The 22961-nt window shown below is 41.9% G+C and overlaps 2 protein-coding genes across 2 annotated transcripts; both read right to left on the reverse strand.

The window, feature by feature from the left end:
• Positions 1-2944: 2944 nt before the first annotated feature.
• LOC139387353 (uroporphyrinogen decarboxylase) lies at positions 2945-8283 on the reverse strand. Its single transcript, XM_071133485.1, has 10 exons — positions 8088-8283; positions 7238-7350; positions 7004-7083; positions 6849-6911; positions 6444-6641; positions 6088-6249; positions 5115-5249; positions 4482-4582; positions 4171-4237; positions 2945-3535 (listed from the first exon to the last, which is right to left on the reverse strand). Exons 1-10 carry the CDS (start codon positions 8108-8110, stop codon positions 3374-3376), a joined length of 1104 nt encoding a protein of 367 aa, XP_070989586.1. The 5' UTR covers positions 8111-8283; the 3' UTR covers positions 2945-3373.
• A 316-nt stretch (positions 8284-8599) lies between these two features.
• On the reverse strand, positions 8600-20363 carry LOC139387396 (LYN proto-oncogene, Src family tyrosine kinase). The gene is made up of 13 exons (XM_071133548.1): positions 20166-20363; positions 17131-17267; positions 16607-16661; positions 16336-16441; positions 16055-16153; positions 15782-15885; positions 15511-15660; positions 14913-15065; positions 13095-13277; positions 12853-12929; positions 10580-10733; positions 9900-10031; positions 8600-9506 (listed from the first exon to the last, which is right to left on the reverse strand). Exons 2-13 carry the CDS (start codon positions 17260-17262, stop codon positions 9304-9306), a joined length of 1548 nt encoding a protein of 515 aa, XP_070989649.1. The 5' UTR covers positions 17263-17267; positions 20166-20363; the 3' UTR covers positions 8600-9303.
• Positions 20364-22961: the final 2598 nt, after the last annotated feature.

Consider the following 22961-nt stretch of genomic DNA (forward strand, 5'->3'; position numbering starts at 1 on the left):
AAGTAATAAAATTAAGCCATTTTTTATATGCATGTTCAAAATGGAAACAAATGAAGCCTGGATAGATTTGTTCTGGAAATGGTTTGAAAAAAAATCATGTACAGTGTGCCAACCGTACCCATCCCCGACTCCCAGCCCCTCACTACATCCCCGACTCCCAGCCCCTCACTACATCCCCGACTCCCAGCCCCTCACTACATCCCCGACTCCCAGCTCCTCACTACATCCCGACTCCCAGCTCCTCACTACATCCCCGACTCTCAGCCCCTCACTACATCCCCGACTCTCAGCCCCTCACTACATCCCCGACTCCCAGCCCCTCACTACATCCCCGACTCTCAGCCCCTCACTACATCCCCGACTCTCAGCCCCTCACTACATCCCCGACTCTCAGCCCCTCACTACATCCCCGACTCTCAGCCCCTCACTACATCCCCGACTCCCAGCCCCTCACTACATCCCCGACTCCCAGCCCCTCACTACATCCCCGACTCCCAGCCCCTCACTACATCCCCGACTCCCAGCCCCTCACTACATCCCCGACTCCCAGCCCCTCACTACATCCCCGACTCCCAGCCCCTCACTACATCCCGACTCCCAGCCCCTCACTACATCCCCGACTCCCAGCTCCTCACTACATCCCCGACTCCCAGCCCCTCACTACATCCCCGACTCCCAGCCCCTCACTACATCCCCGACTCCCAGCCCCTCACTACATCCCCGACTCCCAGCTCCTCACTACATCCCCGACTCCCAGCTCCTCACTACATCCCCGACTCCCAGCCCCTCACTACATCCCGACTCCCAGCCCCTCACTACATCCCCGACTCCCAGCTCCTCACTACATCCCCGACTCCCAGCTCCTCACTACATCCCCGACTCCCAGCTCCTCACTACATCCCCGACTCCCAGCCCCTCACTACATCCCCGACTCCCAGCCCCTCACTACATCCCCGACTCCCAGCCCCTCACTACATCCCCGACTCCCAGCCCCTCACTACATCCCCGACTCCCAGCCCCTCACTACAGTCGTGGCCAAAAGTTTTGAGAATGACACAAATATACATTTTCACAAAGTCTGCTGCCTCAGTGTCTTCAGATATTTTTGTCAGATGTTACTATGGAAAAGTGAAGTATAATTACAAGCATTTCAAAAGATTTGGACAATTACATGAAGTTAATGCAAAGAGTCAATATTTGCCGTGTTGACCCTTCTTTTTCAAGACCTCTGCAATCTGCCCTGGCATAATGTCAATTAACTTCTGGGCCACATCCTGACTGATGGTAGCCCATTCTTGCATAATCAATGCTTGGAGTTTGTCAGAATTTGTGGGTTTTTGTTTGTCCACCCGCCTCTTGAGGATTGACCACAAGTTATCAATGGGATTAAGGTCTGGGGAGTTTCCTGGCCATGGACTCAAAATATCGATGTATTGTTCCCCAAGCCACTCGGTTATCACTTTTTCCTTATGGCAAGGTGCTCCATTATGCTGGAAACGGCATTGTTCGTCACCAAACTGTTCCTGGATGGTTGGGAGAAGTTGCTCTCGGAGGATGTGTTGGTACCATTCTTTATTCATGGCTGTGTTCTTAGGCAAAATTGTGAGTGAGCCCACTCCCTTGGCTGAGAAGCAACCCCACACATGAATGGTCTCAAGATGCTTTACTGTTGGCATGACACAGGACTGATGGTAGCACTCACCTCGTCTTCTCCGGACAAGCTTTTTTCCGGATGCCCCAAACAATCGGAAAGGGGATTCATAGAAAATTACTTTACCCCAGTCCTCAGCAGTCCAATCCCTGTACCTTTTGCAGAATATCAGTCTGTCCCTGATGTTTTTCCTGGAGAGATGTGGCTTCTTTGCTGCCCTTCTTGACACCAGGCCATCCTCCAAAAGTCTTCGCCTCACTGTGCATGCAGATGCACTCACACCTGCCTGCTGCCATTCCTGAGCAAGCTCTGTACTGGTGGTGCTCCGATCCCGCAGCTGAATCAACTTTAGGAGGCGGTCCTGGCGCTTGCGGGACTTTCTTGGGTGCCCTGAAGCCTTCACAACAATTGAACCGCTCTCCTTGAAGTCCTTGATGATCCGATAAATGGTTGATTTAGGTGCAATCTTACTGGCAGCAATATCCTTGCCTGTGAAGCCCTTTTTGTGCAAAGCAATGATGACGGCACGTTTCCTTGCAGGTAACCATGGTTGACAGAGGAAGAACAATGATTCCAAGCACCACCCTCCTTTTGAAGCTTCCAGTCTGTTATTCAAACTCAATCAGCATGACAGAGTGATCTCCAGCCTTGTCCTCATCAACACTCACACCTGTGTTAACGAGAAAATCACTGACATGATGTCAGCTGGTATTTTTGTGGCAGGGCTGAAATGCAGTGGATTTTTTTTTTTTAGGATTCAGTTCATTTGCATGGCAAAGAGGGACTTGCAATTCATCTGATCATTCTTCATAACATACTGGAGTATATGCAAATTGCCATCATACAAACTGAGGCAGCAGACTGAAAATGTATATTTGTGTCATTCTCAAAACTTTTGGCCACGACTGTACATCTCATTTGTCATTTAAGAGTTTCCCCTGATAATCTCAAGCACCAGTGGTATAGTGGTAGATGTGTGGACATAGGATTGCGAATTCATCTCAAATTGGGAGCTTCCCTTGAGAGCTTTGGTGAACTGCAGAGGTCCAACTCTATGGAGCACAACAAGCTGAACCAACAGTCCTGGATGAAGGCTTTTGACTGAATAAAAACAAAGAGCGAAATAAACACTAGTGCTTATGCTTTAGTACATTTGTCACAGTCAAACAACAGTGTTGGCCATGAGACCAACACACAACCTTTCAAGATAATCACATTAAACCCTTCATGTTGTTGTAAGATGAACTACCTGATGAAAAAACGGAGCAGAGGTACACATAGGAAATATTACAAGGTCGTGCACTACTTTAATGTTTTTCTTTTGTCCAAGGATTATCTATAGAATATAACCAAAATATTATTTATTAAAGAAAAATCACACACTACCGTTCAAAAGTTTGGGGTCACTTAAATGTCCTCGTTTTTGAAAGAAAAGCACATTTTTTGTCCATTAAAATAACAGCAAATTGATCAGAAATCCAGTGTAGACATTGTTAATGTTGTAAATGACTATTGTAGCTGGAAACGGCTGATTGTTTGTGGAATAGCGTAAGTCTGGATTTGTCCTGGGATAACATACTTGATAAGACCTGTTGGTTGATTGGATTTCTGTGAATACATGATACATTGTCTCTATAAACCAATGCAATGTTGCTTAGTTCTTTGGGCGCTGCTCTCTGCTAGTATGATGACTGTGGTCAATGTTGCCTGGTGACGTGGGTGTTACTTGAGATTGAGGTGGCGAGAGTGAGTGTGGACAGCTTCTACAAAGGCACCCACATTCTCTGGGTCCATGTCAGGGTACAGCCCGTGGCCCAGGTTGGCTATGTACCCTCTGGTCCCAAAGCCTTCCAGCATCTTCTTCACTATCTCTGATATACGCTCCTGTAGAAACAGAGACAAATGAGCATCACTTTTGAAAGTGTGCCGTATAAGTAAGAGCAGCGGGGTTAGCAAGTGCCTGGCTCAAGAACACAATGGTTGCTGGGTCATGTGCTTGTACTGTACAGTACCTTTGTACTCAAACATCTCTCTCTACCATGTGTTTTCAATTGTCAATATTCTAGATGTATTTTTTAAATAATATAATAAAATCATTTTCGGAATGGTCAAACGTTTTCAGTGTAAACTTAAACGACTAAAACCCAGATATGAAGTATGTAGAAAGGATAATGGACTTATATATTTTTAAATAAGATCATCTTTGAGAACTAACCATCTCCAAAACAAAAAACTAGACAGTCAGGGAGAATCAAGCATTCAAAAAAAATGATGCATTCAGGACTATTTTTGTCATGGGGCCCCCATTGATTTTGAGTCACTCATATAGCTTTAAAACTGTCAAATGTTCTCTTCGCCCCATGGCAAAAAGTGTACAATTGTAGGAAATTAGCTTTAAAAAAGCAAAAAGTTTGTCTGCGGCAAAGAGGAGGGCCCTTAAATGTTCAGTTGGAGACTGCACCATTGGCCACGCCCACCACCTAAGCCCCATTTGGATCCAGAAAAAACCCAGTGCTTACCTTGGGGGCATAGAGTGCACAGGGGTCCATGTTCCCCTGGAGACTAACCTTTCCTCCCGTCCGCTCTCTGAAATCAGAGACAATAGGCTCGTTAGGAAGAGTTCATTTACAAGGTGTTCAGTGGACAAAGCCAGGCATCCCCGTTTTTATTGTTGACAGGATAAACTTGTGAATCCAATACAATTTAAACATATGACACAAAACGTATTTTGCAAACGTTGGCTCGGCCATTGACTGTCTAGGAAGCTAACTCTCTGGGAATGATTCATAATCATCAATTGCTTTCTGTGAAAAGGGTTCATGTCCATTACCGTGCTGAGCGTGGATCGATGGTCCAATCCAAACCAACAACCTCATAGTGGGACTGAGAGAGGTCCTCCAGACCATAGTGGCCGTCCTTGGCAAACACAATCTGGAACAGAACATACAGGACACGGGGGGGTTACAGAATGGTCCAGGGAACTTAAAAGACACACCCGTGAAAAACTAAAATTACAAAACAATTGTGAAATATTTAATTATGAGCAGTGTTGTACAGGTAAAAAAAAATATTTTCTTTTCACGCCGACCTGAAGTAACTGTTTCATTGCGTTTTTCGGCAAAAAAGTGGGTTAACTGTGTTAACTTGCATTTACCCGCCACTACACTGCTGATTCTGAGACCTACGACATGCTATATAATGATTCAAGGCATAAAAAAAACCTCTAATGTATTTCTGGCTATTTAAGATGTCGCCTGTAGAGAAAAATCTGACTATATAGTGCCATCTACTGGTGAAATATCACATCACACTGGCCAACATATCTCACCGCAATAACGGCAAGCCTTTTATAAGGACAACGTAGGAGATGATAAACAAAAGCTTGTCTTGAAAATCTAGTGACATAAAATCCACAAAATGGAGGTCTGTGTTGATGTGTGAATGACAGTCTGTGTGGGCTCACCATGGGGACATCCTGGCCTGACTCCTTCAGCTGGTCCTTGACCTTACGGGCGATGTCTCGGAGGTAGGGCAGGGAGAACTCCTGGAACTCCACTGGGCCCAGACAGCCAGCATGGGACTCAAACACCTGCAAGGCCTGGGGAAACACAGGGATGGATCTACATAGCACTACACTGAGTGTACAAAACATTAGGAACACCTACTCTTTCCATGACAGACTGACCAGGTGAATCCAGGTGAAAGCTATGATCCCTTTTATTGATGTCACCTGTTATATCCACTTCCGTCAGTGTAGATGAAGAGGAGGAGACGGGTCAAAGAAGGATTTTTAAGCCTTGAGACGACAGACATGGATTGTGTGCCATTCCGAGGGTGAATGGCAATGACAAAATATGTGACTGCCTTTGAACGGGGTATGGTAGTAGGTGCCAGGCACACCGGTTTGAGTGTGTTAAAAAGTGCCACGCTGCTGGGTTTTTCACACTCAACAGCTTCCTGTGTGTATCAAGAATGGTCCACCACCCAAAGGACATCCAGCCAACTTGACACAACTGTTGGAAGCATTGGAGTCAACATGGGCCAGCATCCCTGTGGAACGCTTTCAACACCTTGTACAGTCCATGCCCTAACGAACTGAGGCTGGGGGGCTCAACGCAATAGGACGGTGTTCATAATGTTTGGTACACTCAGTGTATGTCTTTTGTATAATGTGCCTATGCCAGGGGCCCTATAAGAGACCTGCATGAATAAAATCAACATTCTATCAGTTCCTAGATATTGAGCTATCAAATAATTAATGGTCTGGCAAGTGTAACATATTCTCCTTGTCCAATTAAGTGCTGTAAATAAAATGATCTACCCTCTATTCACCTGATAATTTTTCCATGTGCAAGAACTCTGAGCTAGCAGTGCACCTGAGGATAAACTGTAGTAAGATACAGCTGGAACTCAATCTCCCATGATGCCTAGCTTACCTGTGCCCCAGCAGCCACTTGTCCCAGCAGGTACACTACGATGACATCTGTCAGCATCTTTAGCAGCTTGTGGCTGGCCTCAGGGTGGCGGTACAGCCAGCGCTTAGCCTTGGAGTGGGTTGTTGAGCCTCCCCCCTCAATCATATAGGCCATTAGGGTCCACTACAAGGGAAAACAGATGATGATATGGGCCACTTTACCGAAGCCACTAGTCTAAGAACACCAAAATACAACAAAAAAATGTCTTCTGACGATTGAAGCAACCAATAGATTATTTATTGAAAAGTGTTCTCTCTCTCTCTCTGTGTGTGTGTGTGTGTGTGTGTGTGTGTGTGTGTGTGTGTGTGTGATCTCACCGGGGCACCAGTGAAGCCGATCAGAGGGACCTTGCCATCCAGTTTGTGGCGTGTCAATGTGATGGCCTTGAAGACATAGCCCAGCTCCTTGTTGACGTCCACCTTGGGCTGCAGGAGCAGCAGGTCCTCTGGCTCCTTTAGGGGCTCTGGGAACGTAGGGCCCTTTCCTGCCACCATCTGGACATCCATACCCATGGCCTGGTAGCAGGAACACACACACACCCAGACATTCATTGGGCAGTTCCATTCCTCATACTGTATCTGAGTTATGTGCTTCCTCCTCTCCACATACTACACAAAGAGATGACCTTCTTACTGAGGAGGAAAAGGAGGAAGAACACTTGTAATTGAAGTGAGTAAAGTAATGGCAAATAAAAATCTTTGTCAGACAAGGACTACTCTTACCTGTGGGATAACCAGGATATCTGAGAAGATGATGGCAGCATCAAATGGGAAACGTCTCAATGGCTGTGAGAAGACCCCCAAAAATAATAGGTGAACGTTATCAATCAAGGCTAAGATGTTTTGTAGATCGTTTTATACCTGTACTGCTTAGCTACCTGGAGAGTGAGTTCGCAGCAGGCTGCAGGTGACCGACAAGTTTCAAAGAAGTCCTTCCCAGCTCTGAACTCACGGAACTCTACAAACAGACATGTCAATACCAGCAACTCATTAAAGGATGGATGGGTCCACTCAAACAATAACAACCTACTCATATTTGATTTAGGGCTAGTGCTTGTTAATGTTAGTCTCTTATGTCAGTGAAGCGAATATGAGGGTGTCGTGAGGCCCACCTGGCAGGTAGCGTCCAGCCTGTCTCATACACCACACAGGCACATGATTGGTCTCCTGGCCATGGCATGCACGGAGGAATGCATCATTCTTCAACTTAGGGAAGTCTTTGGGGCTAAAAAAACAAAATATCATGTCAAAGATGGAATGAGACATTGTTAAAGCAATGTAAACAGAACATTAAGTTTTCCCCCTCCCAACCCACCCATTCACTCAAACAGGTAGATAGGTAGGTACAGACACATTTAGTTAGTAATATTCTTCACCACTTTAACAATGAGGTCATATTCTTATCAGAGGCAAGGCCTACTCCTCCCCTTATCCTAGCTATCGTGTTGGCCACCCACTATAGAGTGCTGTAGGAGCATGTGATCTAAAAAGATAAGTCCCCCCTCTCTGTTATCAGCTGCACATTGTGAAACGGTTGAATGAAATTATGCAGGTTCTCTCTTTCTCATGCAACTTCACAGTAACACTGTCAAAAATGCTTTATGTACCAAGCCTAACCCCGGACAATACTTAAATGTGACATGCTGCAAGTCTTCATCGTGTTCCTTTAGTGACTGAGGCAAAGTTGCCTGGATCAGTTAGCTGTTAATGGTGGTAGCTAACTAGCTAGCTTCTTAGCACACAATTAAAAAAAGAACTAGCTAGCTACAATCAAGCATGAGAAGAACACAAACAACACTGCATGCACTTGAATGTCGACGTAATAGATAGATAGCTAATGGTTCAGTGTTTTGTAACGCTTCCAATAAAATGTATATTATTCTATACAAGCTAAATGGTAAGCTAGCTAGTCGGCTAACGATTGCTTGCTTTAGAGTAGCTAGGTATACAGAATATACGTACAGTATTAGATCGTCATTTTCCATGATGGGACAGATGATACAATGGTTGAGAAAGTGTATAAATTATGTTTACGTGTCCTAGATGTCAGTGGCACAATGCTGCCTGCTTCTTAACTATCATCCAGAATGTTGTACAACTAAAATTATGTCACACCCCTCGGCTACAGGGCGCGGCCATCTTTAGAAAGTCATGTGACCACTATGGTTACGTCTAAACTTTTTGCCTTGCGAACCTCGAATTTTGTATGTTGCGCACTGTGATATCGGTAGTTGTCCGTTTATAAGATATTTTGATTGATACTTTTCATGTTTTGTAAGTCAATTCACTGACTCAAATTATCTGATTTTAAATCAGATCTCACATCGCATGGAGAAGTGAATTCATTGAAAAGCGCTAGTACAAAAAGAGGACATGGAACGCCACTTGTCTTGTCTGAAGATAAATAGTTGATGGCATATAATATAATTTCTAGTGCTGATGACACTTTTCAAATAACTTAAAATAGGCCAAAATTATAAAACATCTGCAAATAAGTATTTTTATTGATACAGATAATTTGCATTTATTCAGGTTAATACAATCACGTGATGTCACACATCAATATCTCATTGCAAAAAAAACAAAAATACAACAAATATACATGAAATAAATCATTAGTCTCATTATTTCTGTAATTCAGAAAATAACCCAAAAGATCAGCTGCTAAAATAAATCAATGTACCTTGAAATACAAAGAAAAATAGAAATGTAATAGATGAAAAGGTAAGCATCTGTACTGGTAAAATGTATGATTGAATTCAACATGGCAAACAGATATGGCTAAAGTGATAATAAATATGTGGTAGAATGTCTATCTATTTTTGTGCTGTTCAATGTGATAATTATTCTACAGGTTTGATCAGAGTCAGTCAACAGTAAGCCATTTGTTATTCGATCATTTTCCGTGAAATGCTGAAATGCACAAGCAGGTCTATACTTCAATATGAAGTTGAGTTCATAGATTCATCTTTAGCTTGCCTAACAAATAAACAAGCAGTCAACTTGTCCGACAATATCTCTACTTCCGCTGAATAGCTGATATTGTTGCTGGTGGATTGACTATTTCATAATGAAACTAGCACATTGGCAGATTTTTGTACATCCCAAATGACACCCTATCCCCTACATAGTGCACTACTTTTGGCCAGAGCCCTATTGGGACTCAAACATTGACTTCCTAGGGCTGCTGTTGGTACTGGCCCTCTGTGGCGGTGTAAAAGTCATCTAGGACACTCTGGATGTAGTCAAATGTAGGCCTGTCATCTGGCTTGCTCTTCCAACAACTGGTCATTATGTCATAGAGCTCGTTGGGACAGTTCTCAGGGCGGGGCATTCTATAACCTCTCTGCACTGAAGTCATCACCTCACCATTACTCATCCCTTGAAAAAGGAAAAAGGGAACAGAAAGATTCAGTGAGACGAAGCAGATACTCTGACCAATTCTTATTTCTGTGGGGAAAATGGTTGATCAATAGCGGGAAAAATACAAATAAAAAATACAAATAAAGTCAGCAGGTATTTGGTATTTCCTAACGCATCACAATAAATACCATCAAACCAAATACAGGGTCCTTCTGGAGAATACCAGTCAATGTTCTCATGCAATATCTGTAATTTACCAGCAGATGGCGATAAATATATATTAACGCCTATTATTCCGTTAATTCAAACTCTATATTTGGCATCATATCGTGGGGAAATCAGGCTTGAGCAGCTAGTCTTAAATATAAAAGTATTGTGTGTGTTTATGTGTATAAGGTTGCATGTAATTACCTGGGTAAGGTATTTTTCCATAGGTAATGATTTCATACAGGAGGACTCCAAAGGACCACATGTCTGATTTGATAGTGAAGGATCCATAGTTGATGGCCTCTGGTGCTGTCCACTTGATGGGAAACTTTGCACCTGTAATGGGCAAACACTCACATATTCAGAGGACGAAATAGTTTGACACTTATCTGCCTAACCAACCAACCAAGGTACAATTATATACACTAGTACATGTTTGGACTGCTGACAGAAGCATTCTTGTACAAAGCAATATGCAATGATAACCAGTTTGCTTCGAGCATGTTTACATTGCTGAAATGTACCTCTACTTCCTCATTGGCATAACAAAAAACAAACACACTATGCAAAGCCTGATCCAAGTCCCTTAGATAAACATCAACATCATGTCCCTCAGCGGTACTGGTCTCTACAGATACGATCTTACAAAATATACACAATTACACTACTGAAATAACTCTAGAGAGCAACAGGGAATTTCTCTATACTGTCTTGCTCAGCCAAAGATGTGACACTAGACAAATCGTTTTGGGAAAAACTCATGATGCATAATTAATCAGTCATGAATGTTATCACATGAATCACACATATGTATAACAGTATGGCCAAAGTACAGTATTAATATTGTACTAACTAATTATAGCATGCACAGACGGAAGGCTCACCCTCTCTGGCTGTGTACTGGTCATCTTCTATAACTCTAGCAAGGCCAAAGTCAGCTATTTTACACAGCAAACTCTCAGACACCAGGACATTGGCTGTTCTCAGGTCACGGTGGATGTAGTTCTTCTTCTCAATGTAAGCCATTCCCTCCGCAATCTGAAAATTGATGAAAGTTCCCCTCAGAGATTAATAAAGTACCTAAAGTACCTATCTATCCGAGATTAAACTCAATTCAGAATTCGACCCAAATTAGTAAAACTTTCCGACTGACTTGTGTCGTTTCGTTCCCATAAAACAGTAGTGAAAATGCTCAATAACTAGACTTCTCTCCTGACAAAAATTCAGTATGGCAAATGTGCAATGCTGCACAACATGCACCACATGACCAAAAGTCTGTGGACACCTGCTCGTCAAACATCTCATTCCCCGTTCTGCCAGTCACATTCTCTTAAAGTTCCCCAAAGCACACACATCCCTGGGTCGCTCCTCTTTTCAGTTCGCTGCAACTAGTGACTGGCACGAGCTGCAAAAAACACTCAAACTGGACTGTTTTTTCTCCATCTCTTCATTCAAAGACTCAATCATGGACACTCTTACTGACTGTTGTGGCTGCTTCGCGTGATGTATTGTTGTCTCTACCTTCTTTCCATTTGTGCTGTTGTCTCTGCCCAATAATGTTTCTACCATGTTGTTCTGCTGCCATGTTGGGTTGCTACCATGCTGTGTTTTCATGTGTTGCTGCCATGCTATGTTGTTGTCTTAGGTCTCTCTTTATGTAGTGTTGCGGTGTCTCTCTTGTCGTGATGTGTATTTTGTCCTATATATTTTTTTTTTTATAAAAAAAATGAATCCCTGTCCACGCAAGAGGCTTTTTGCCTCTTGGTAGACCACCATTGTAAATAATAATTTGTTCTTAACTGACTTGCCTAGTTAAATAATGGTTTTATTTCTTTCTATAACATTCTCCACTCTTCTGGGAAGGCTTTCTGCTAGATGTTGGAACATTTCTGCGGGGACTTGCTTCCATTAAGCCACCAGCCGATGCTAGGCATTGTATATGGTGATCTTAGGCTTGTGTGTGGCTGCTCGGCCATGGAAACCTATTTCATGAAGCTCCCGACGAACAGTTATTGTGCTGACGTTGCTTCCAGTGGCAGTTTGGAACTCGGTAGTGAGTGTTACAACCGAGGACAGGTGATTTTTACGCGCTACAAACTTCAGCACTCTGTGGTCCCGTTCCGTGAGCTTGTGTGGCCTACCACTTCGCGGCTGAGCCTTTGTTGCTCTTAGACGTTTCCACTTCGCAATAACAGCACTTACAGTTGACCGGGGCAGCTCTAGCAGGGCAGAATTTTGATGACTGACTTGTTGGGAAGGTGGCATCCTATGACGGTGCCATGTTGAAAGTCTCTGAGCTCTTCAGTAAGGCCATTCTACTGCCAATGTGTGTCTATGGAGATTGCATGGCTGTGTGCTCGATTTTATACACCTGTCAGCAACTAGTGTGGCTGAAATAGCCGAATCCACTCATTTGAAGGGATGTCCACATACCTTTGTATACATAGTGTAGTTAATGTTTGTATTTTACCTCTTGGTAGAATTGAATTAGCTACCAACCATTTGACTTGGTTATTACTCAACAGGTTTAAGTGAGCTGGCTGAGTCCATTCTGGGAAAGGGTTGATCTGGTAATCAGACAATTGTTTCATTTCCCCAACTGCATCCTCTTTCACTTTGTCTAACACGTTGTGCAACTGTGGCTAGATGCATTTTTCCCAAGCCTGAACTGACCACACCTCTCCGTCAATCCACAAAGACCTGATTAAAGTTCATTAGGAATTTCTATTGAACTAATTAGTATCTCACGTGTACTGACCTACATGGAATGAGGTATATTCCGTTCAAAATGTGTGACCTTTTTTTAGGTAGTTTACTTCTTTGGGGAGGCATGTTATCAATGGTACCATATGAATCATCATTTTGTGTATTGAATGTTTAGTTGAATCACATTTCTTACACTTCCATGAGACGCATACTTGAATAGGCGTGTGTGAGGCACCACTGGATGGTCTTCACTTGTCACTTCTATGTTCTTAGTTTGTTGCAACTCATTTGGAAAGTGCGTCACCAAATAGTATTTAGTTGCTATTCCTCTTTCTGGTTTACCAATGGAAAAACTGACATCATCATCTATTTCTAAGTGGAAATGTCTGTAAAGTTGAGCAATAATCTTAATCCTTGTGACATATAGAGATGTAAGAAGAACATGCATTACCTGTGCAGAGAAATCGATGAGCTTAGGTAGCTGAACTTTGCAGCCTACCTCACTTTTTAGGAAATCTAAGAGGCTACCTAAAAAAAGGAAAGAAACAAAATGGAGGAATAGAAACCAAACCAATGAAAATGTGCAGAGGTGACTTACAGAACACTTATATAATTTATGTAACATCAAATGGTGTGTATTGATGAAAACATGTCGGCAAAATGATTAGGAATTGGACTTGAAGGGTGTTTTACCATTGGACATGTACTCTGTGATGATGTAGATAGGCTCGACCTTGGTGACGACGGCGTAGAGGCGCACCAGTCTGTCGTGTTGCAGGGTCTTCATCAGGTTAGCCTCCTCCATGAAAGCCTCAGCTGACATGGTGCCTGGCTTCAGTGTCTTCACTGCCACCTTAGTCGTGTTGTTGTAGAACGCTGCAACAAGGAGGGATTTACACAGTATGAAGTATATAAAAATGTCTTCTGACCTCTAGGGCTACCTACTGTATTTTTGTTGTCTTTTTATTTGAATGACATTTTGATTGGAAGATTTCACATAAACAGGTGACAGTCATTGCATCCAGTTTCACACGATTAAGCAACAAGGGAACCAATGGCAGTGACATAGAGTAGTGAAGCGCAGTTCATACTCAATAAATAGAACGAAGGAATTAAGCTGTAACAGTTCAGAAAAAAACTGTTTGTTTGAGAGAGCTAAAAGTAGACAGCAGGAGCCTTGAGACAGATACATTTTCATGTTTCAGCTTCACTGCCCTCTGAACAAACATCAACTGTAAGACGCCTCAGGGGAATGATGATAGAACTGCTAGAGAGACCATTGATTCAAAACAATAACTCTAAGTGTACGCCCCAAATTACAGCATATTCCCAATATAGTGTATTACTTTTGACCAGGGCCCATAGAGCTTTGGTCAAAAGTAGTGCACTATGTAGGGAATGGGGTGCTATTTGGAATGCACATAATAAAATACAAGCTAGGGAGTTTCTCTGTATATATTACTGATTAACAAGTGGAGTTTCAGTACAAGTTTGAGCATTTTGAACCCTCCGTCCAGAATAGCATTTCTTTATCACATAAGTCTCCAACAATTGTATTGTTTCCACTGTGCTAGCTGAACAAGCACTGAACTTCATCCTAATCTAAGCCTCTTAATTCCTCGTTTTCATAGAGAAGAGGGGACTAAACTCTACAGAGACATAACAAATGCAAAGAGGTGAATGAGAGGAAACAGGACTGTCGACAGCTCCATCTGGCTGGCTGGCTCACTGTGCCATAGTAAAAGCCCTTAAAGCCAATGAGTTCAGAGAAAACAAAGGAAACATCTTGAGCGCCGTACAGGAGCCCCACAGTCCATTTGGATATTTGCAAAGATGGCAACTTCCTGCAATTCATCAAGGCTGAGGTGCGGGAAGGGAGGACTTGAATAATAACAAAATCCAATGCAAATTCGAAGTCAGACATACTCACATTTCCTCTACAGATGCCTCTGATAACAGCACCAACAGTTCCTTGTACCAGTCCCATCCCTCCACTCTCTACGGCTGCTCACAATCTCATAGAGACAGTAGGATCAACATTTGACTGTCTGTCTGTCTCAGCTGCCCTAACCCTGATACAATTACACCACAATAAAGTGATACCGTTCAAAAACAATGGAGAATTCTGACCAAAGGTCTGCCATGACTCATGCATCCACTTACATTACAATAAAGATTACTTACTAATTTGGGATATCTGATAATCACCACTACTATGTTCTTGGTGAAATTACACACAGTCACATACTGTACAACAGTGGTTCCTAACCAGTGGTACTAGGACCCCTGGGGGTACTTGGCCTATCCACAGGGGGTACTTAGGAAGACTCAAGAGACCATAGGCCTACTGATAAAATGTACATGAGGGGGTACCTCAGGGGTACTCCAGGCAGAGCAAAATCACGTTGGTGGTACAGTAACCGAAAAAGGTTGGGAACCACTGCTGTACACTTACACACACATACATAACACACTCCTCCAACAGACAGGGAGCATCTTTCGTTGACTCACCCATCCAAACTTCACCAAATTGTCCGGCTCCTAGTTTCTTCACCATCTTGATGGACTCCTTGGAGATCTCCCAGGCATCTTTGTCCCATGGCTTCTGAGCTTTGGGTTTATCACAGGCCTTCTCCAGCTTTCGACAGAGACCATCCGATTGTTCTGGCAAGCACACAACAAACCAATGTTGAGACATAGCAGAGTGACATTACTATATTCTTTAGACAATATATTCTTAATTTACTTTTAGTGAATAGAGAAGTTGAAAGTTTAAATCTGAAAGAAGCCAAGAAGAGTTTATGGACATAATTGGTCAAAGTGAAGAGTGACCAAGCAATGATTTTGCTCTGCCTGGAGTACCCCTGAGGTACCCCCTCATGTACATTTTATCAGTAGGCCGGTGGACTAGTAACCGGAAGGTTGCAAGTTCAAACCCCCAAGCTGACAAGGTACAAATCTGTCATTCTGCTCCTGAACAGGCAGTTAACCCACTGTTCCTAGGCCGTCATTGAAAATAAGAGTTTGTTCTTAACTGACTTGCCTAGTAAAATACATTTTTTAAAGTTTGTGTCATTTTACAGGTGGGCTCCAATACAGTGGTACTCACTGTGATAATGTTTTATCATGCTACCAATGTCAGGGAATGTGATTTTAGGAGAGATGTAGAAGCCTCCGTTATCCAGCATCCGGATCTTATAATGTTTCACAGCGTCCGTCCCTTGGGCATCCACATCTCTGATAGACATGGAATAACTTCCTGATGAAGAGAAAAAAACATCGTAATTATACTCATATATTCAGACATCCAAATACAATAGAGTGATTCATGGACCATCTATTTTCCTTAGAAAGACTTAGTTTCTCCAGTGGGTCCTTACCCTTTGATGTCTCACTCTCACGAATGAGGTAAGATCCTGCTTTGTTTGCAGGCGCCAAAAGTTGTCTCTCTGCGTCCTTCCTTGTAATATCCTTAAAAAACCATCTACACAGAACAGAAAAACAATACTATAGTGACACAAATTAGAAATCCAATCTTCCCCTGAAATGAACGGAAAATAACAGCTACAGGATGTGCATCTATTAACAGTGAATAGAAAACATTGTTGGCTCTGAGAGAAATGTGTAAAAGTAATTGTGATGTCAACACTCACTCCTCTGTCTCCATGGTATTGGCCTCAGCAACATAATTGGAGGGTATGAACCCTTCTTTCTTAGAGGTCAGAGACTGAGCCTTCCACCATTCACCATGCCTGAGAACAGTTTTGATTCATATGATGTCAATAAAGGGGCACAACAAGAATATACCTATTCAATGATGACACTATTATCTTTGTAGAAAATGCTTGAACAAGCAATATTCCTCTTAGTCCTACATTGGATTGGTTTATGTATAAAAATCCAACACACTCAAATATGGAGAACAGGCACTTACTCTTCAAGAACCTTAAGCCTTTCCCCCTTCTTGAATCCCAAATCGTCTTTGTGTTTTGCATCATATGGGTATAGTGCAATAACTATTTTACCAGACTCAGATTGCTCTGTGTGAGATAAGAGGGACAGTGGGAACATTTGTCTGCAATCAAATAGTATTGGAATAATGCACTGCACAATGCACTGCAGAAGAAATGGAACCACCATACAATATTTGCTCTGCATGAAATATTACTGTAATAATGTGCAATAAAGAAATACAGCAAGCATACCTTCCATTTTCATGAATACCTGACCAGGCAGGAGACCTCCAGGAGGTGAGTTACTCTGTATCAAGAGATGATTTCAAATCACTACTCTGAACAGTAGTTTTCCAAATGTTGTTATGGTTTCATTGTGCTAATCTATGAACAGTAGTTTGGATCAAAGGATAATATAAAGTGAACATATGAAATAGAGAGAGAGAGAGAGGGAGAGAGAGAGAGAGAGAGAGAGAGAGAGAGAGAGAGAGAGAGAGAGAGAGAGAGAGAGAGAGAGAAAAAAAAGAGAAAGAGAGAGAGAGAGAGAGAGAGAGAGAGAGAGAGAGGGCTGGAAATTGACATTTGTGCTATTGGGTCCATTTAAATAAAAACATTAATTTGATACATTTTTCAATTTTCAAAGATTCATTAATAACACACTTGAACCATTTGTGACAATTGTTTCCAGGTCAGGGATTTTTTTGCAGTACATTAGTAATCACTACAAGAATAATCACTACGAAATAAATACTGTTTCCACTGACAGTACTACTTACTGTAGCATTTGGTTTACTGGAGGTGGGATCTCTCACATATACAGTTTGGTCAGGACGTACTGGCCGTTGGTTCTTGCCATCAAGCACACTTCCATTCAGACCGTCATTTAGCTTGGATTTTTTACAACCCATGTTGTCTGTTGGGAAAGACACAGAAGTTAACTTTTTTTCCATTGGTTAAAACCACAGATGGGCACATAGAATTTTGAGCAAAGCTTGCTTTTCATCATTTCAATATTCCAACAAAATGGCCATGAAGGAATGAGTGGCGAGAAACGTAACCCAGATGATTATCAAGAAACATTATCAAACATAGATAAACAGTGTGGCTGTGTGTGTGAGACCTACTGTACACATGACCACTGTTCATAAACACAAATGACTTATTAATACATACAGTAGCTGAGAAGTCCTGATAAATGTAATGGCTTGGGTCTATGTCATAATGACAGTGCACAACAGAGTTGATAATTAATCAAAGTGCACTGATCAGGATTCAACTGTGCCTATTTATTTACCTTAGCATTAACAGCACTGCAACCTAACACAGATCAAACCTCACACATGTAGACATATCTGAGAAACAAGCCTGTAGGCACTAACTATGGATATTTGAGTTAGGCTCTTTCTGTCTCAACAGCTGGGATCAGTTAGACATGATAGCTCAGGGGAGTTGAGGTCTTTACTGTACTACACTACAACACCACTTGATTCAGCGGGGATTGAAAATTAAGTTACATCTCAAAATAGAAGAGATTGGGTTTTTATATATATACAACCAGCAGTGGTTGTAAATCAGTATCTTTCTCTCTCTCTCTCTCTCTCTCTCTCACACACCCTCTTTCTCACACACACACACACACACACACACACACACACACACACACACACACACACACACACACACACACACACACACACACACACACACACACACACACACACACACACATGTGCGTGGAGTTTGGAGCAGCAGTGGTTGAGTATAACAACAATACTGTGAAGGTAACAATCTTAGATCTGTACATGCTTTTCTATGTACAGTACATTAATACCATAGACATACGATACAAGCCGCGGTTTGTAACCTACCGGCAGGAAACAGGGTTGTACAGCTGGTTCACTGATATCAGGGGCAACACATGATTTCCTGTGTCAAAACACATTTACTCACTCCAATGACACTCCCATGACACTCCAATGCTCAGTATCCAGGAGAATTCTCCAATGATTTCAGTTATAAGTTACAGATATCGTCTTATATCAAGAGCTACAAAATAATTTAATTAACACAGTAGGCCTATCGTTTGATCTTAAACCAGTGGGTCACTAAAACTGAGGGAGGAAAAACATGTATTTGTTATTAACTATTCCAGTCAAAATTAAAATTGATTTTATCAGAGTGTGAGGTGTTTTTCTTCCTTTGCTGTTTCCTCAAACTTTGGATCCCTATAAAAATATTGATCAGTTTTTCTTTCTGGCCAACTAACAGCTTAAAGGCACACCATTCATTTGTCTTAGTCTTTTATTTAATTTACCCCAAATGGAAACCAGTTCAGAAACTATACCGAACAAAAATATAAATGCAACATGCAACAATTTCACAGATTTGACTGAGTTACAATTCATAGAAGGAAATCAGTATATTTAAATAAACTTATTAGGCCCTAATCTATGGATTTCACATGACTCGGCAAGGGCACAGCCATGGGTGGGCCTGGCTCCCAAGTGGGTGGGCCTATGCCCTCCCAGGCCCACCCACAGCCAATCAGAATTAGTTTTTCCCCACAAAAGAGCTTTATTACAGACCGAAATAACCCTCAGCACCCCCTCAGACTATACCGCAGGTGAAGAAGCCGGATGTGGAGGTCCTGGGCTGACGTGGTTACACGTGGTCTGGGTTGAGAGAAATAAGCTTTTTGTGCATGTGGAACATTTCTAGGATCTTTTATTTCAGCTCAGGAATCATGGGACCAACACTTTACATGTTGCGTTTATATTATGGACGTCTGATTGTGAACCATAGCATTTGGTTGTACTAATGCACTGTTGTTGGATGATATGGGCAATGCATTAGACCATTAAGCAAGATATATGTGATAAGAAGAACGCATTCAACTCCTCTAGTGCTCTCTATCAAACGCTGAAAAACAACCCCAACCCTGTTGGGTCCTTTGGGTCTCAGGCTCTGGTTGTCACAAGTGTTGAGGCTGATCTTGCCTGGTTATTTATATGACAGCCAGGAAATGGCTGCAGACAGCGTAGAAGAAGACAAATACAGAGGATATGTGCTACTGTGGCTTCGGTACACTTCCTCATTTGACCAGCCACTGTCTTTTGTCAGAAAAGTGAAAAACCTCTGCATGTATTTCTGTCTGGTGTTATTTAGGTCAAGGAATATTCCATTTTCTATATGAGTTAAGTTGGTTAAACAATGCAGAAAATGCAATTCCATTTAATAATGTTGAATACATAAAAACACACTTAGACCATGCCTCATACACTTTAGAGGGCACAGCCCGTGTGGGCGTGCACACGACAGGAATGTCCATCACACCATTGTGAAGTGTGAGCGGGGTGGTGATAGGAACCTATTGCATAGAAGTCTCCCACCGCAGACTTGTTGCCTCGGACAATGTATCAACGCTACTGGGATCAGGTTTACGAGACAAGCTGCATAGTGCAGTCTACAGTTGAAATTCTCTATTTAAAACACATACTTTGGGGTAATAATATGTCCACGCTTAAAACATCCCAAATTGAAAATACAGGCTACGCCAAGTTTGTACACACACCAATTTCTTTAGACAAAGGTTTCAGAACAATTTAAACTTGCGCACTAAACTATGTGGATCGTATCACGATTTTTTTAAACCGAAAATGTGGACTGTTTTGCCAAATAAACGGACTAGCCTAGTGTCTATAGAAATAAAAATGAAGTCATGCTTGATTTAAAAAAAAAACTGCTGATAACTTTTTTTAAACAGCTAGGCTATAGAATAGAGGTGCAATGACATAATGTAGGCTAGACTTACCTGTCAAATTTCACTAGTTATAGATGCGTTTTAAACAAATAAAGAAAAATAGTTGTAATCCGTAACTTTCGTATGTCTTGCTCTTCATTAGAGCCGAGAATGAACTGTCATAGACTGTTACATTCACCGAACAGAATGAGGAAATTCATATGTTAAATTGTCGGGATTTTTTTTGTTACTGTAACTTCCTGGTACAATGTTCATTCGTCCAAAGTATTTGCATAATAGCGCACAACTGAACACATTTGAGTGTCCAACATCTTCAAACATCATGCTAATTACACAGGTAATTTGAGGTCAAAGTCATATATTTACTACATACCCTTTACCTTACACTTGGTTATTTGTTTTATAATGTCAGAGGCACTACAATTTATGAAGTGGACAGAGGGGACATTGTGGAACTACTGCCTGTGTGTTGTTATTAGTGAGAAGCAGTATGATGAAGAGTCAGCCAAAACAATATATTTATTTCCCAAAAAGATACTAGAAATAAGGATGTGGCCATGTGTCTCTTGCAATTCTGCAGGGGCCAATATATTTTTTCAAGCTAAAAAATAGACAAAAAAACAAACAATCTAGTGACATCATAAGACATACTAAATAATATAATAGCTGTCTGAAAGACATGATAGTGTGATATGTGATTTTTATTGTCTGCTTAGATACGCATGCACTCTTCTTCGGTAGGCAGGCCCAGACCACTGGGCACACACTGGTTGAATCAACGTTACTTCCACTTCATTTCAATTAAATTACGTTGAACCAATGTGGACTAGATGTTGAATTGACATCTATGCCCAGTGGGAGGTTTCGGTGTCAGTGTCATAGAGATATCCTAATAGCTATCAACACATCATCTCAACTGATGCAGAATCAATAGGGCTTAACTGTTGGCCAGGCTGCAAACAGCAGGTCTGGTCACTGCCGTGATGCAGGGTGCCTGCCCAGCAGGTGCTGAGCTCACTAAGAGAGAGAGAGCCACATATCTTGACCCAAGCATCACTGAGGCCAACTTCAACAGGTCCTCATTCAGCTGACTGTCTATTTGCTGAAGCCTGATGACTATGTCATATTTTCCAAGCACTGACTATGCTGATAAATACTTTGTTGAGGGAAAATGTACTTGATACAATTTTTACGTGTTGCCTCATCTAGCTATCTTAAGATGAATGCACTAATTGTAAATCACTCTGGATACGAGTGTCTGCTAAATGACTCAAATGTATATCCAGTGTGTAGCTAACATGTAAACGAAAATGTCCACACAAAAAAAAGCCAATGTTGAGATCAGGGCAAAGTAAGATGGCATGGTTAGCTTTAATACAACAACAGATCATCCAAGAAAATGTGTTCTTCGATCAAAATAAAGAGTAAAACATGTATCACTGCAAAACTGCCAAGGCTATTCTTGACAGAGTAGCCAGCACGTCTTCAAAATAGAAGAACTATTCTGTGCATTGACATGTAAGCTTCCATTTGGCTAGACCACACTGGTCTGACAGTAACAGTTAAGGCCAAACACAGAGCCAGACTCCCCTAGACTCTGGTTATAGAGAATGAAACAGACAAAGAACTAGACTCACTAACTCTAATATAAAATAAATAGGGGCCTAGTGCCATTATCTAATGTCAAGTAGTATCAATTGATCAACTGATGACTTGGGCCAATGTAGTGTAACGGATGTGAAACGGCTAGCTTAGTTAGCGTGGGCGCTAAATAGCGTTTCAATCAGTGACGTCACCTGCTCTGAGACCTTGAAGTAGTAGTTCCCCTTGCTCTGCAAGGGCCACGGCTTTTGTGGAGCGATGGGTAACGATGCTTCGAGGGTGACTGTTGATGTGTGCAGAAGGTCCCTGGTTCGCGCCCGGGTATGGGCGAGGGGACGGTTTAAATTTATACTGTTACAGTAGCTAGCTCTATATACAGTGGCAAGAAAAAGTAGAGTTTGGCCCTAAATTGGTCATAAAATGTGATCTTATCTTCATCTAAGTCACAACAATAGACAAACACAGTCTGCTTAAACTAATAACACACAAACAATTATACATTTTCATGTCTTTATTGAACACACCGTGTAAACATTCACAGTGCAAAAAGTATGTGAACCCTTGGATTTAATATTTTTTTTATTTCACCTTTATTTAGCCAGGTAGGCCAGTTAAGAACAAGTTCTCATTTACAACTGCGAACTGGCCAAGATAAAGCAAAGCGACACAAACAACAACACAGAGTTACACATGGAATAAACAAACGTATAACACAATAGAAAAATAGAAATTAACACTGGAGTGATAGATGTGCAGAAGATGATGTGCAAGTAGAAATACTGGTGTGCAAAAGAGCAAAAAAGTAAATAAAAACAATATGGGGTTGAGGTAGGTAGATTGGATGGGCTATTTACAGATGGGCCGTGTACAGCTGCAGCGATCGGTTAGCTGCTCAGATACTGTAGCTGTTGTTTAAAGTTAGTGAGGGAAATATAAGTCTCCAACTTCAGCAATTTTTGCAATTCGCTCCAGTCATTGGCAGCAGAGAACTGGGGCGGCAGGGTAGCCTAGTGTTGGACTAGTAACCGAAAGGTTGCAAGTTCGAATCCCCGAGCTGACAAGGTACAAATCTGTCGTTCTGCCCCTGTTCCTAGGCCGTCATTGAAAATAAGAATTTGTTCTTAACTGACTTGCCTAAATAAATAAAAAAAACTGGAAGGAAAGGCAGCCAAAGGAGGTGTTGGCTTTGGGGATGACCAGTGAGATATACAGTGCCTTGCGAAAGTATTCGGCCCCCTTGAACTT

The sequence above is a fragment of the Oncorhynchus clarkii genome, chromosome 28 (assembly GCF_045791955.1).
Source record: "Oncorhynchus clarkii lewisi isolate Uvic-CL-2024 chromosome 28, UVic_Ocla_1.0, whole genome shotgun sequence".
In the NCBI taxonomy this organism is placed as follows: domain Eukaryota; kingdom Metazoa; phylum Chordata; class Actinopteri; order Salmoniformes; family Salmonidae; genus Oncorhynchus; species Oncorhynchus clarkii.